The sequence below is a fragment of the Ranitomeya variabilis genome, chromosome 6 (genome assembly GCF_051348905.1).
Source record: "Ranitomeya variabilis isolate aRanVar5 chromosome 6, aRanVar5.hap1, whole genome shotgun sequence".
NCBI classification, from domain to species: Eukaryota; Metazoa; Chordata; class Amphibia; order Anura; family Dendrobatidae; genus Ranitomeya; species Ranitomeya variabilis.
Window position 1 is genome coordinate 173,501,696 of NC_135237.1, and position 15,061 is coordinate 173,516,756.

General features: G+C 41.3%; 1 protein-coding gene across 2 annotated transcripts in view; it reads right to left on the reverse strand.

The window, feature by feature from the left end:
- Nucleotides 1-15,061, reverse strand: part of VPS41 (VPS41 subunit of HOPS complex) — a 343,493-nt gene that overhangs the window by 240,552 nt on the left and 87,880 nt on the right. For both annotated transcript variants that reach the window (XM_077269269.1, XM_077269268.1), the window contains exon 4: nucleotides 3,265-3,342. In XM_077269269.1, the coding sequence (XP_077125384.1) occupies nucleotides 3,265-3,342 (78 nt within the window). The remainder of the gene's footprint in view (nucleotides 1-3,264; nucleotides 3,343-15,061) is intronic.

A 15,061-nucleotide genomic window follows, 5' to 3' on the forward strand; every position in this document is an offset into this window, starting at 1 on the left:
AGACCCTTTCCTCAGTTTTGAGTAGAAGCACCTTTTGAGCTAGTACAGCCATGAGTCTTCTTGGAGATGATGCAACAAGCTTTTCACACCTGGATTTGGGAATACTCTGACATTCTTCCTTGCAGATCCTCTCCAGTTCCGTCAGGTTGGATGGTGAACGTTGGTGGACAGCCATTTTAAGGTCTCTCCAGAGATGCTCAATTGGGTTTAGGTAAGGGCTCTGGCTGGGCCAGTCAAGATTGGTCAGGGTTGTTCTGAAGCCACTCCTTTGTTATTTTAGCTGTGTGCTTAGGGCCATTGTCCTGTTGGAAGGTGAACCATCGGCCAAGTCTTAGGTCCACAGGACTCTAAAAGAGATTTTCATCCAGGATATCTCTGTACTTAGCCGCATTCATGTTTCCTTCAATGACAACCAGTTGTCCTGTCCCTGCAGCTGAAACCCCCCCTTCCCATAGAATGATGCTGCCACCACCATGTTTCACTTTTGGGATTGTATTGGGCAAGTGATGAGCATTGCCTGGTATTTTCCACACATACAGCTTGAGATAAAGATAGACCTTTTTCGTGATAATTCTATCTTTGTCTCATCAGACCAGAGAATCTTATTTCTCATAGTCTGGGAGTCCTTCATGTGACTTTTAGCCAACTCTATGCGGGCTTTCATATGACTTGCAATGAGGAGAGGCTTCCGTTGGGCCACTCTGCCATAAAGGCCCAACTGGTGGAGGGCTGCAGTGATAGTTGACTTCGTGGAACTTTCTCCCATCTCCCTACTGCATCTGCCAGCCACAGTGATTTTGGGGCTCTTCTTTACCTCTCTCACCAAGGCTCTTCTCCCACGACTACTCAGTTTGGCTGGACGGCCAGGTCTAGGAAGATTTCTGGTTGTCCCAAACTTCTTCTATTTAAGGATTATGGAAGCCACTGTGCTCTTAGGAACCTTGAGAACTGCAGAAATTCTGTTGTAACCTTAGCCAGATCTGAGCCTTGCCACAATTCTGTCTCTGAGCTCCTTGGCCAGTTCCTTTGACCTCATGAGTCTGACATGCACTGTGAGCTGTGAGGTCTTATATAGACAGGTGGGTGCCTTTCTAAATCAAGTCCTATCAGTTTTATTTAAACACAGCTAGACTCCAATGAAGTAGAACCATCTCAAGGAGGAAGACAAGGAAATGGACAGCATGTGACTTAAATATGAGTGTCTGAGCAAAGGGTCTGAATACTTATGACCATGTGATATTTCAGTTTTTCTGTCTTCATAAATTTGCAAAATTTCACATTAATGTGAAAAAATGAACTTTTTTGAATTTACCAAATAGCTATATATATGAACTTTTTTGAATTTACCAAATAGCTATATATATATATAATCAAAAAAAGGAAAACAGCACAAAAAACTGAAGAAAAAGTGGACTTTAATGCCTGAACGGCGTGGCAACGTTTCGGATGTAATATCCCTTCTTATATATATATATATACACACACACACACACACACACACACACACACACACACACACACACACACACACACACTGCTCAAAAAAATAAAGGGAACACTAAAATACCAGGTCCTAGATATCACTGAATGAAATATTCCAGTTGTAAATCTTTATTCATTACATAGTGTAATGTGTTGAGAGCATTAAAACCTAAAAATGATCAACGTAAATCACAACAAATATCCCATGAAGGTCTGCAGTTGTAATGATGCTCAAAATTAAAGTGGAAAATGAAGTTACAGGCTGATCCAACTTCAGTGGAAATGCCTCAAGACAAGGAAATGATGCTTAGTAGTGTGTGTGGCCTCCACGTGCCTGTATGACCTTCCTACCATGCCTGGGCAAGCTCCTGATGAGGCGGCGGATGGTCTCCTGAGGGATCTCCTCCCAGACCTGGACTAAAGCATTCGCCAACTCCTGGACAGTCTGTGGTGCAACGTGACGTTGGTGGATGGTGCAAGACATGATGTCCCAGATGTGTTCAATCGGATTCAGGTCTGGGGAACAGGCGGGCCAGTCCATAGCTTCAATGCCTTCATCTTGCAGGAACTGCGGACACACTCCAGCCACAAGAGGTCTGGCATTGTCCTGCATTAGGAGGAACCCAAGGCCAACCGCACCAGCATATGGTCTTGCAAGGGGTCTGAGGATCTCATCTCGGTACCTAATGGCAGTCAGGCTACCTCTGGCGAGCACATGGAGGGCTGTGCGGCCCTCCAAAGAAATGCCACCCAACACCATTACTGACCCACTGTCAAACCGGTCATGCTGAAGGATGTTGCAGGCAGCAGATCACTCTAAAAGGCGTCTCCAGACTCTGTCACGTCTGTCACATGTGCTCAGTGTGAACCTGCTTTTATCTGTGAAGAGCACAGGGCGCCAGTGGCGAATTTGCAAATCCTTGTGTTCTGTTGCAAATGCCAAGCGTCCTGCAAGGTGTTGGGCTGTGAGCACAACCCCCATCCTCATGGAGTCGGTATCTAACCGTTTGCGCTGACATGCACATTTGTGGCCTGCTGGAGGTCATTTTGCAGGGCTCTGGCAGTGCTCGTCCTGTTTCTCCCTGCACAAAGGCTGAGGTAGCGGTCCTGCCGCTGGGTTGTTGCCCCCCTACGGCCCCCCTCCATGTCTCCTGGTGCACTGGCCTGTCTCCTAGTAGCGCCTCCAGCCTCTGGATACTACGCTGACAGACACAGCAAACCTTCTTGCCACAGCTCGCATTGATGTGCCACCCTGGATTAGCTGCACTACCTGAGCCACGTGTGTGGATTGTAGAGTCCATCTCATGCTACAGCATTGGTACTGAGATGTGGTCTGTGGTCCCCACCTGCAGAACCTCTCCTTTATTGAGTGTGTCTTGATAATTGCCAATAATTTCCATCTGTTGTCTATTCCATTTGCACAACAGCATGTGAAATTAATAGTTAAACAGTGTTGCTTCCTAAGTGGACAGTTTGATTTCACAAAAGTTTGATTGGAGTTATATTCTGTTGTTTAAGTGTTCCCTTTATTTTTTTGAGCAGTGTATTTGCAGGTCATAGTGCATTTAGTAAGTACTGTACCTCACATTATGCAAAGTTAATAAGGTAGTGATCAAAATCATGTACTAGACTACCCTGTGTTCATAGTGGGCAAAGAAATCTACTTTAATAATAGCTGTCACCAACTGAATCCATCTACGACCTAAAGCAGACCTGAATTATAATTGTTTGTATACTGAATTAGAAAAATACATTGAATCTATTAGTAGAAACCATACTTACAATATCAAACCTTTGGGTCATGTTCCCTTGGATGTCAAGTAAATAGACCTTCCCACTGTGAGTCCCCAAGGCCAAGAACTGAAAGATAGAACCAACGTCATAGGTTATAGGAACCCTATTAACAGGACAAAATAATCATTAAAACAAGATACTTGGTAAGCTATCACTAGACCCTCCCCTAGTAGAAGAATAGCGGCATGTCACATTGCTTACATAACTTCTCATTAAAAATGCAGCGTGAAAGTAGAGTCCTTGGAACAAATCATAGATACAATGTTTCATGCAGACGGGCAAATGGCAATCAACTATTCATCTGCTTAGACTTTCTGTATACAAAATTAAACAGGTTGCTTGGAACAGGCGCAAACATTTGCAGGGTGACAAGTCATAATATGTGACATAATAGAAAAGTTATAATAAATCATTTTTTAATAAAGTCTGGGCAAACCTGAAATAATGACCATTCAAGGTAAGTAACTAAAACAAAGATAAAGGCCTGCACAAGTGCTGATAAAGACGCGCCGCATGTCTGTAAACACAGGGCCGCCGGGTGCGTGTTCGCACGCATAGTGGAGATGGGATTTCATAAAATCCCCTCCACTATGCTGTAACATTTAGACGCTGTGGGTTGAATGCTGCGGCTGTACGCAGTGTTCAATCCGCAGCTAATCCGGATGTAATCCTGAACGTGGACACGTACCCTAAAGGTCGTTTACATGGGCTGATACAAATGATATAGGGATGGGCAACTGTTAATATGAACCTTCCCATACCTTCACAGTTTGCATACTGACAGCAGGACTAAGTATACTGCAAGCAAACATCTCCGGTGTATATGGGGAGATGTGATACCAGGGAAAAAGATGTGATCAGCCAACAAACACACACATGAATGTTCATTAGTTGATTGCCATGTTTTTGCGCTCAGCGGATTAGTGGTCTGTGTGAAAGTTCTTTAAGAATTGTAGTTTTATAAAATTTTGATAACGTAAGTGACTTGTTTCGCATAGCCATGAGAGTCTTGTGACAAAAGGTATGTCCAGCTTGGTTGTAAAATTAAATATCCATTTAACAGCATATAAAATATTCAGTACATATGATATGAGATAAACAGGCAAGGAAACATAGAAGTAAAGAATACAGTTAAGTATAGAGGAAAATCAAGATAATTTTTAACAGGAAATCAAACAGCACAACAGTAATTTCATTGCTATAAACAGGGCTGTGGAGTCAGAGTCGGGGTCCATTTTGGTGGAGTCGGAGTTGGTAGAATAATTTGGGTACAGTAATACAATGCAGGATGTGCTGTAAATGTTTTCATAATAAGTTGAGAAAGTTATGAAATGTCCTATAAATGTCTGTTCTGTTCCTGATCTAAGGATCTCGGCTTTTAGCGGAGATGAATCTGTGCTGCACTTTATATTAAATTAAATACAGTATACCCTTATTTAGTCCCTGAAATTATACCACTGATATATATATATATATATCTCTTCTCAAGATGACAAATAACCGGTGATCAGGGTGTACTGTAAAGACAACAGTGGGGACCACTGTGATTAGGGAAACCCAAGAGCTGAACCACCATAGATACGGAAAACACCAGAAAGTCTTAGAGCCTTAGGATTTTTTTTAAATAAGCCTTTATTTCTAGAAATGGCAACAATATATTAAAAAATGTAAAAAAAAATTTTATATAACAAATATGAACATATACATGAAACCACCGCAAGGACAGGATTTAAAATTGCCCATATACAAAGTAATACCCCGATAAAAAAATATATATATAAATTCCTTATATCTTATTTTATTTACGCTGTGTACATAATAAAGTGCAAAGAAATAGAAAGTGCAATAGTCATATAAACGTGTTGTAATGAGAGCCACGCCAAATATTACAACATCATATCTATGAAAAGTCCATACAACAATTCCATAACAATGTGCAAAATACGCAATAGCAGCTGTGAACAAAGCTTGACCAAATTGTGTAAAAAGAAAACAAGAGGGAAATTTAGTGCACTATATCTTAGTAATTTGAAAAAAATGACACTACATATCTTATAAAGTACCTTAGTGCATAGACCAATGTGAAGACAGTGGACAAATGTCCATACACAGCGATATAGGGCTGCAGCAGTATAGCCACTATATATACCTGGGGGTGTGCTGGGTCCTGAGCCTGCGGGCGCCCGACGCGCATTTCGGATATATTTCGTCAGGGGGTTTATGCACATGCTCAGTAGTGAGGCAGTGCAGTGGAGTCGTAAACTCAGAGTTGGAGTCAGAAGTCAGGGAAATTAATTAGTCTGAGTCGGTAGTTTGGCATACCGACTCCACAGCCTTGGCTATACACAAGAATATATAATACGACCGAGAAAACAACGGATGATGGGAGCTGCCCCATAGATTAACATTGGTCCGAGTGCTATGCAAATTTTTTATCGCATAGGATTCATCTGTATTCCTCTCTAGTGTGACTCCTTAAGAGTACAAAAATGAAAAGTTTGAAAATTAGAACATTTTCAACATTTTTGCCAAATTTCCATTTTTTTTTTCATAAATAAACGCAAGTTATATTGAAGAAATTTTACCACTAACATGAAGTACAATATGTCATAATCAGAGGGATCCGTTGAAGCGTTCCAGAGCTATAACCTCTTAAAGTGACAGTGGTCAGAATTGTAAAAATTGGCCGGGTCATTTAGTACCAAATTGGCTCTGTCACTAAGGGGTTACTATTCTTCCTACAAATGTATAAATAAATTGACAACTGGTTGCTACCATTTCCCTTCTAAAATAAGTGTGTTACACATTGGTCAGAGTCAGACATAGCCCCAATTATTCAAACATTTCCAAGAGGAATAATAGAGGAACTACACAACACAAAGCTCTAAAGAAACATGCCAGGAGAGGTGACAGAGCAACTTAAACAGTCTTTTATTCAACTATACAAAAACACTGTTTAGTGCAGTGTATCAATGTTTATAATATAATGTAAGCATTAAATATTCTAAAATATTGTATCCCAGTACAAACAATATTCTAATAGCATAATATTGTATAGTCACAGCAGTATAATATATCAATAGGCTAAAAATATATATTAAAAAAAAATCTTAAAAAAAAAATCTGCTACATAAAAGGAGTCACAGTAAAAAAAACAACTAATGCAGGAGTTTGTTGGTTTCCTATTTTTCTTTAATGAGACAAATAATAATAATTACAATGATAATGATAAGCATTGCAATAATAAGAAAAGATGTGAGCACGCAGCTCATTACCAATTCATTCCTTACATTGCCTCTCTCCTGCAAGGTTGCCCTTTTTTTCGTAGGAAGAAAAAAGGAAAGTCCCCCGGGTAAAAAAATCAATAGTTGTTAATAAAACATCAGGTGTGCTGACATAACTAGGTATGACTATTCCAGTGCACAGGCCTGCTTGAATGCACAGGGTGCCATCACGATTATTCATCCAGGGCAGACAGCCAGCCTGGTGAAAATATGATGCTTACAGCTCAGGGGGGGCAGCGGAGAAACAGAAAGGACGGATAATGAGAATTTACAGAAGGCAATAATAATAATCAGATTATCCCTGCCCAGTCTGATTATTGATATTACAGTCTGCACAATGAGACGCATGTAAAGAAAAATAATCAATTTGATTAAGTCACTTTTCTGCTTTTTCCTTGTTGGCATTAGTTGCTATTCGTTAAAATTGGTGCACATGGCCAACTAATTTAGTGCAAAGTGCAAAAAAATAAAGTTCCTTTTTTTCTGTTTTTAACCTCTTTTGCAACTTTTTAGCACAAAAAAGTTATGCAAAATGATTCAAAAATTGCATCAAATTATCTGGCGTACAAAAAATTACTCTCAAGAGGGGGGACTGAAGGAGACTTGTAACAAATTTGGAAATCTACAATGGCAAATATATACTGTACATAAATAAAAAGAAAAACAAAATAAGAAGAAATGACAGTGAACATAAAAAATAGACTATAAAGTGGCACAAATGGGAAGAAGAATATGGTGCAAAAAAAAAAAAGAGAAAAACACTAAAGGGCTAGGAGAAAAACAAGTCTCATTATAACATTTGAAAAACGTCACCGCAGGACTCATCCTGGATAAGTAGGGATCCGGGTACTCTTACCCACAAGGTGACCCCGCATACCAAATCCCAAGGAGCTCACTTGGAAAAACATACGGCTGGAATTTTAGATAAGGGCAAGAACGAGAGTCCGGACTGGTATTTTCTTGATTATCTAGGTTACATAAACCTGTCATTTGCACCATTTTGTGTGCTTGGTAAAGACCTGTATTAGGTTGAAACGTTGCATCCCGTGTGGCAGAATAAAAGAAGCTCGTTTTGTAGCACCAAAGCCTGGACCTTATCTGCTATAGTCTATTACAATGTATCATTTAGTGAAAAATAGTAATGGAAATTCATGGAATAGAAACAACAAACACAGAATGAATAAGGGATGTTAGAAATAAACCCTCGATTTAACAATTCACATTCATCTTCACCCAATTGTTCTCTGCCGTCATGCACCCACCAATAGCGGAAGCATAAATGAAATGTCATTTTTTCAGCACACATTTCTGGTGTCTTCCCCCTCTCAGTACACTCCCCTGCAGAAGCTAGATCTGCCATCAGCCGCATCACCCATGATGGCACCCAACATACATACAGTCTGATCAGAGGCATTGCTGGGGATCTTGTGAGCTGCGGACTTTGCACACAGACAGAGCTGGCGCACAAAGCCTGCCACATTCAGGAACATACTGATGTCACATCACCAGACGAGTCTCAGGAATGATTGATAGAGAGGGAAAAAACTGAAGATAGGAGGAGCGCTTAGAGCAGCAGTCTAGAAGTGAGCAGCAATGGCTACTTATGGCCATGGTCATAGTAAGACACCCTGTCATTATGAGGAGAGCCCAGAAAGCCCCAAGTAATAAAAAAGGGACATATCAATCATATAAAAAGGACATTTTAGTAAGTAATTTTCTGCCATGAAGAGACCTCATTTTAGTATAGCTACTATTGTATTGTATTAAGTACATATGACATGGTCTGAGAACTGGACACGTGTTGGGATTTCTGGATTTCTTTTTAATTTCAAAAATCAGCATTTTACCTCACATGCAAATAAGGTGTTAAGTGCTCTGGGCGTGTCTAAGCATTTCCCCAGCCACTTCCTCGTGAGGTTGTTTCTTGGCAAAGAATCGGCCTCACAGTCTGTGTGACATGAGAAATGGAAATCAGACCGTTAGCTATCAATTAAGTTAAAGAGGCTGGTGCTATGTATGGGAACTTCCTTGACAGGCAGAGGCTTGGGAAGAGCAATGTCACTTCCAAAGCACTTATCAGCAAGTTATGTGCAAATAAGGTGTTTTCTCGGGAATGCAGCAACAGATAAAAGTTATAAAGGGGTCAATGGATTTAGCTTTCAAAGATGAGCATCCACATATATGTGATAATGGAATGTTGATCTTACTGACAAATTTCCATCAAATACAAATGATTAAACATTTAAAAAAAAAAAACATTAAATAAAAAAGCATAAAAATTAAATGGCTGGCTATTTTCTGAAGAAATATTTTCTATAAGAAAGGATAGTGTGCCCATTTTCTAAAAGTTTCTCCAGTTTCTTGCACCTATACAAACTAAACAAGACTACTCTTCCTAAACCAGATTTTACAGTTCAAACTAAATGATAATATAAAAATAAAAATTGCCACTAAACAAAAGCTACTTCTATGACCTCGGGCTACAAGACCTTCTCAGACTTGGAGGAATGAAAACTTTCACAAAGTGCATTAAATGTAACAAACAAAAAACATCACATTAGTTGCAAGGAACCATCTTTTTCCACAGACAACCTCAATGACATTAACAGACTGTTTCATATACCGAGCCTTCCATGTCAAATCACACAAAGTATTTTTAAGACACAGGACATATTTTTAAGATATGAACATCCTTTTATTCCAAGAGAAACAAACAAATGGGCTGCTTTGAAAGCAAAGTCTTTCTATCAGTCAAGGAAACACAAACTGTTGATTTCAAGGTGACTAACTGTCCTGGAAGACAGCCGATATTACATGAGAAAATCCAAGAACAAGAGGCAAGACAGGGCAAAGAAATAAAATGAATTTCCACATTGAAATAGCTAAGGGAGAAAGAATGAGGGAAACAGGCAAAAAAGCTTTGAAAGTTTTCTGCTATTCATTTTTGGAGAGTGGAGATTTAGGAGCGCTTTCTAATTTTGTGAAAGCCATTTTATCTCCCTTACTTTCTACCCAATAAAGTAAGTGGAGCGGAGCGGCTATATTCCTCCTTCTTGTCTCCCAAATTCATCACGTGCTCATGACACGCTTAGACGTTTTGTGATGGTTCTGTGTAATGCTGGGCTGTTCCATCACATACAGTACAGTTTTGGGTATTATTTGAAGTTTTGTGCACTACTTGTACAAGTCGAAAAACTGTAAGAAATGGATCAGGTGTTTTAGGTCCCAGTTCCGTCACTTTGTGTCCTCCTGCAGGATAAGGTAAAGCTCAATACTGTTTTAAGAACATATAGCCTTCATTTTCCTATGGAGCCTTTTAGAAACAATAGCAACATAATGGAGGGAGTTACAAGACGCCATAGTGTTGTGCCTCATTTAAAGTGAATTTTTATTTTGTGTGTCAGCACAGACTTATACTACCATTTCACTCATATTTCCACTGAAAGAAGGCCCTAGTTTAAGACTACCAGCCACTAGCGAATTTTATTAGTAGAGTGCAGAATAGCAGCATCGGGAATAAAACCAATCGGCGGCATCGGGAAAGTAACTGAACTGCTGCATCGGGAAGGTAACCGAACGGAGCCGTCGGGAAGGTAACCGAACGGCAGCATCGGGAAGATAACCGAACAGCAGCATCGGGAAGGTAACCAAACGGCAGCATCGGGAAGGTAACCAAACGGCAGCATCGGGAAGGTAACCAAACGGCAGCATCGGGAAGGTAACCGAACGGCAGCATCGGGAAGGAGACAAACTGAGCCATTGGGAAAGTAACTGAACGGCGGCATCGGGAAGTTAACCGAATGGTGGCATCAGGAAGGAGAGGAAGGTAACCAAACGGCAGCAAAGAGAGGGAAGAGAACGGTGGCATCAGGAAGGTAACCGAACAGCGGCATTGGGAAGGTAACCGAACAGCGGCATTGGGAGGTTACCGAACGGCAGCATCGGGATGGTAACCAAACAGCGGCATCGGGTAGGTAACCGAACAGCGGCATCGGGTAGGTAACCGAACAGCGGCATCGGGAAGGTAACCGAACAGCGGCATCGGGAAGGTAACCGAACGGCGGCATCGGGAAGGTAACCGAACGGCGGCATCGGGAAGGTAACCGAACAGCGGCATTGGGAAGGTAACAGAACAGCGGCATCGGGAGGTTACTGAACGGCAGCATCGGGATGGTAACCAAACAGCGGCATCGGGAAGGTAACCAAACAGCGGCATCGGGAAGGTAACAGAACGGCAGCATCGGGAAGGTAACAGAACGGCAGCATCGGGAAGATAACCGAACGGCATCATCGGGAAGGAGACGAACTGAGCCATTGGGAAAGTAACTGAACGGCGGCATCGGGAAGGTAACCGAACGGTGGCATCGGGAAGGTAACCAAACGGCAGCAAAGAGAGGGAAGAGAACGGTGGCATCAGGAAGGTAACCAAACCGCGATGACATTGGAAAAGAACTAAACAGAAAAATAGATCTGAAAAACGGCATTCGTTACACAATAAGCAGATGTTTTAAAAGTGTTTTCAGTTCACACAAAAAATATTTATCACTTATCCATACAACAGGTGCTACACTGTGTGCTATATTATTAGGCAAGTGAATATTTTGACCACGTCATCATTTTTATGCAGATTTTCCAACTCTGAGCTGTATAATCTGAATGCATATTGGATGAAGCCATCAGGATGGGCAGAATTATTAGACAGTTTCCTTTTTTTTGACCATTTTGTCTGAGGAAGAGATTTAACTGCCAAAAATTGCTACAAGTGTTATAGAGGGATGCAGCACTCTTGAAATTGCTGAGATATTGAAGCCTGATCATAGACCCATCTAAAGTGTTGTGCATTTGCTCACAAGGGGTTGCAAAAAACATGAGGAAAAAAACAAAACAACTTGAATTCACTGCCAAATATTTGAGAAGAATGAAACGAGAAGCGACCAGAACCCCGTTATTCTCCAGTGCTGTCATATTCCTGAACTGCAGCCTACCTGGAGGCCCAAAAGTACAAGGTGTTCAGCGCTCAGAGACATGGCCAAGGTGAGTGAGGCTGAAACCGATCACCACTGTACAAGGCACAGAAGTTCAAACATCAAGACTGGGCCTAGAAATATCTGAAGACAGATTTGTCAAAGGTTTTATGGACTGATGAGATGAGAGTGATTCTTGACGGACCAGATGGAAGGACCAAAGGATGGATCAGTAAGGGGCACAGACCTCCACTTTGACTCAGACGCTAGCAAGGAGGAGGTGGGGTACTGCTATGGGCTGGAATTATTAACTCCTTAGTGACCAGGCCAATTTTTACAATTCTGACCACTGTCAATTTATGAGGTTATAGCTCTGGAACGCTTCAATGGATCCCAATGATTCTGAGAAAGTTTTTTCGTGACATATTGTACTTCATGTTAGTGGTAAAATGTATTTTATATGACTTGCGTTTATATATGAAAAAATGGAAATTTTGTAAAAATTTTGAAATTTCACAATTTTCAAATGTTTTCATCTTTATGCCCTTAACCCCTTAATCCCATATGACGTACTATCCCGTCAAGGTGACCTGGGACTTAATTCCCAGTGACGGGATAGTACGTCATATGCGATCGGCCGCGCTCTCGGGGGGAGCGCGGCCGATCGCGGCCGGGTGTCAGCTGACTATCGCAGCTGACATCCGGCACTATGTGCCAGGAGCGGTCACGGACCGCCCCTGACACATTAACCCCCGGCACACTGCGATCAAATATGATCGCAGTGCTCCAGCGGTACAGGGAAGCCCCCTCCCTGCGCGCTTCACTGAGACCCCCGGAGCAACGCGATGTGATCGCGTTGCTCCGAGGGTCTCTTACCTCCTCCTCCCTGCAGCAGGCCCGGATCCAAATTGGCCGCGGCATCCGGGTCCTGCAGGGAGGTGGATTCACAGCGCCTGCTCAGAGCAGGAGTCGGGAAGCCTGGAGGAGCTGTGCACGTCAGATCACCGATCTGACAGAGTGCTGGGCAAACTGTCAGATCAGTGATCTTACACTATAACATGATGCCCCCCCGCTGGGGCAATGTTATAGTGTAAAAAAATATATATATATTCACATGTGTAAAAAAAAAAAAAAAAAATAAAAATTCCCCCCCAAAAAATATTGTTCCTATAAATACATTTCTTTATCTAAATAAAGAAAAAAACCAATAAAAGTACACATAGTTAGTATCGCCACGTCCGTAACGACCCGACCTATAAAACTGTCCCACTAGTTAACCCCTTCAGTGAACACCGTAAAAGAAAAAAAAAAAATAGGCAAAAAACAACGCTTTATTATCATACCGCCAAACAAAAAGTGGAATAACACGCGATCATAAAGACAGATCTAAATAACCACGGTACCGCTGAAAACGTCATCTTGTCCCGCAAAAAATGAGCCGCCATACAGCGTCATCAAAGAAAAAATAAAAAAGTTATAGTCCTCACTGACTGAAATCGCACTGACCGAAAGAATAAAACTGCTTTATCCATTTTACCAGAAGCGGAACGGTATAAACGCCTCCCCCAAAAGAAATTCAAAATAGCTGGTTTTTGGTCATTCTGCCTCACAAAAATCGGAATAAAAAGCGATCAAAAAATGTCACGTGCCCGAAAATGTTACCAATAAAAACGTCAACTCGTCCCGCAAAAAACAAGACCTCACATAACTCTGTGGACCAAAATATGGAAAAATTATAGCTTTCAAAATGTGGTAACACAAAAAATATTTTTTGCAATAAAAAGCATCTTTCAGTGTGTGACGGCTGTCAATCATAAAAATCCGCTAAAAAACCTGCTATAAAAGTAAACCAAACCCCCCTTCATCACCCCCTTAGTTAGCGAAAAATTAAAAAATTAAAAAAAATGTATTTATTTCCATTTTCCCATTAGGGTTAGGGGTAGGGTTTGGGTTAGGGCTAGAGTTAGGGTTAGGGCTAGGGTTAAGGCTACAGTTAGGGTTAGGGCTAAAGTTAGGGTTAGGGTTGGGGCTAAAGTTAGGGTTTGGATTACATTTACGGTTGAAAAAAAGGTTGGGATTAGGGTTATGGGTGTGTCAGGGTTAGGGGTGTGGTTAGGGTTAACGTTGGGATTAGGGTTATGGATGTGTTTGGATTAGGGTTTCAGTTATAATTGGGGGGTTTCCACTGTTTAGGCACATCAGGGGCTCTCCAAATGCGACATGGCGTCCCATCTCAATTCCTGTCAATTTTGCATTGAAAAAGTAAAACAGTGCTCCTTCCCTACCCCATGCGCCCAAACAGGGGTTTACCCCAACATATGGGGTATCAGCGTACTCAGGACACATTGGACAACAACTTTTGGGGTCCAATTTCTCCTGTTACTCTTGGGAAAATACAAAACTGGGGGCGAAAAAATATTTTTTGTGGAAAAAAAAAGGATTTTTTATTTTCACGGCTCTGCGTTATTAACTGTAGTGAAACACTTGGGGGTTCAAAGTTCTCACAACACATCTAGATAAGTTCCTTGGGGGGTCTAGTTTCCAATATGGGGTCACTTGTGGGGGGTTTCTACTGTTTAGGTACATTAGGGGCTCTGCAAACGCAATGTGACGCCTGCAGACCAATCCATCTAAGTCTGCATTCCAAATGACGCTACTTCCCTTCCGAGCTCTGCCATGCGCTCAAACGGTGGTTACCCCCCACATATGGGGTATCAGCGTACTCAGGACAAATTGGACAACAACTTTTGGGGTCTAATTTCAACTGTTACCCTTGGAAAAATACAAAACTGGGGCTAAAAAATAATTTGTGTGGAAAAAAAAAAGAATTTTTATTTTCACGGCTCTGCATTATAAACTGTAGTGAAATACTTGGAGGTTCAAAGTTCTTACAACACATCTAGATGAGTTCCTTAGGGGGTCTACTTTTCAAAATGGTGTCACTTGTGGGGGGGTTTCAATATTTAGGCACATTAGTGGCTCTCCAAATGCAACATGGCGTCCCATCTCAATTCCTGTCAATTTTGCATTGAAAAGTCAAATGGCGCTCCTTCCCTTCCGAGCTCTCCCATGCGCCCAAACAGTGGTTTACCCCCACATATGGGGTATCAGCATACTCTGGACAAATTGTACAACAGCTTTTGGGGACCATTTTCTCCTGTTACCCTTGGTAAAATAAAACAAATTGGAGCTGAAATAAATTTTGTGTAAAAAAAATTTAAATGTTAATTTTTATTTAAACATTCCAAAAATTCCTGTGAAACACCTGAAGGGTTAATAAACTTCTTGAATGTGGTTTTGAGCACCTTGAGGGGTGCAGTTTTTAGAATGGTGTCACACTTGGTTATTTTCCATCATATAGACCCCACAAAATGACTTCAAATGAGATGTGGTCCCTAAAAAAAAATGGTGTTGTAAAAATGAGAAATTGCTGGTCAACTTTTAACCCTTATAACTCCGTAACAAAAAAAAATTTTGGTTCCAAAATTGTGCTGATGTAAAGTGTAAAGTAGACATGTAGGAAATGTTACTTATGAA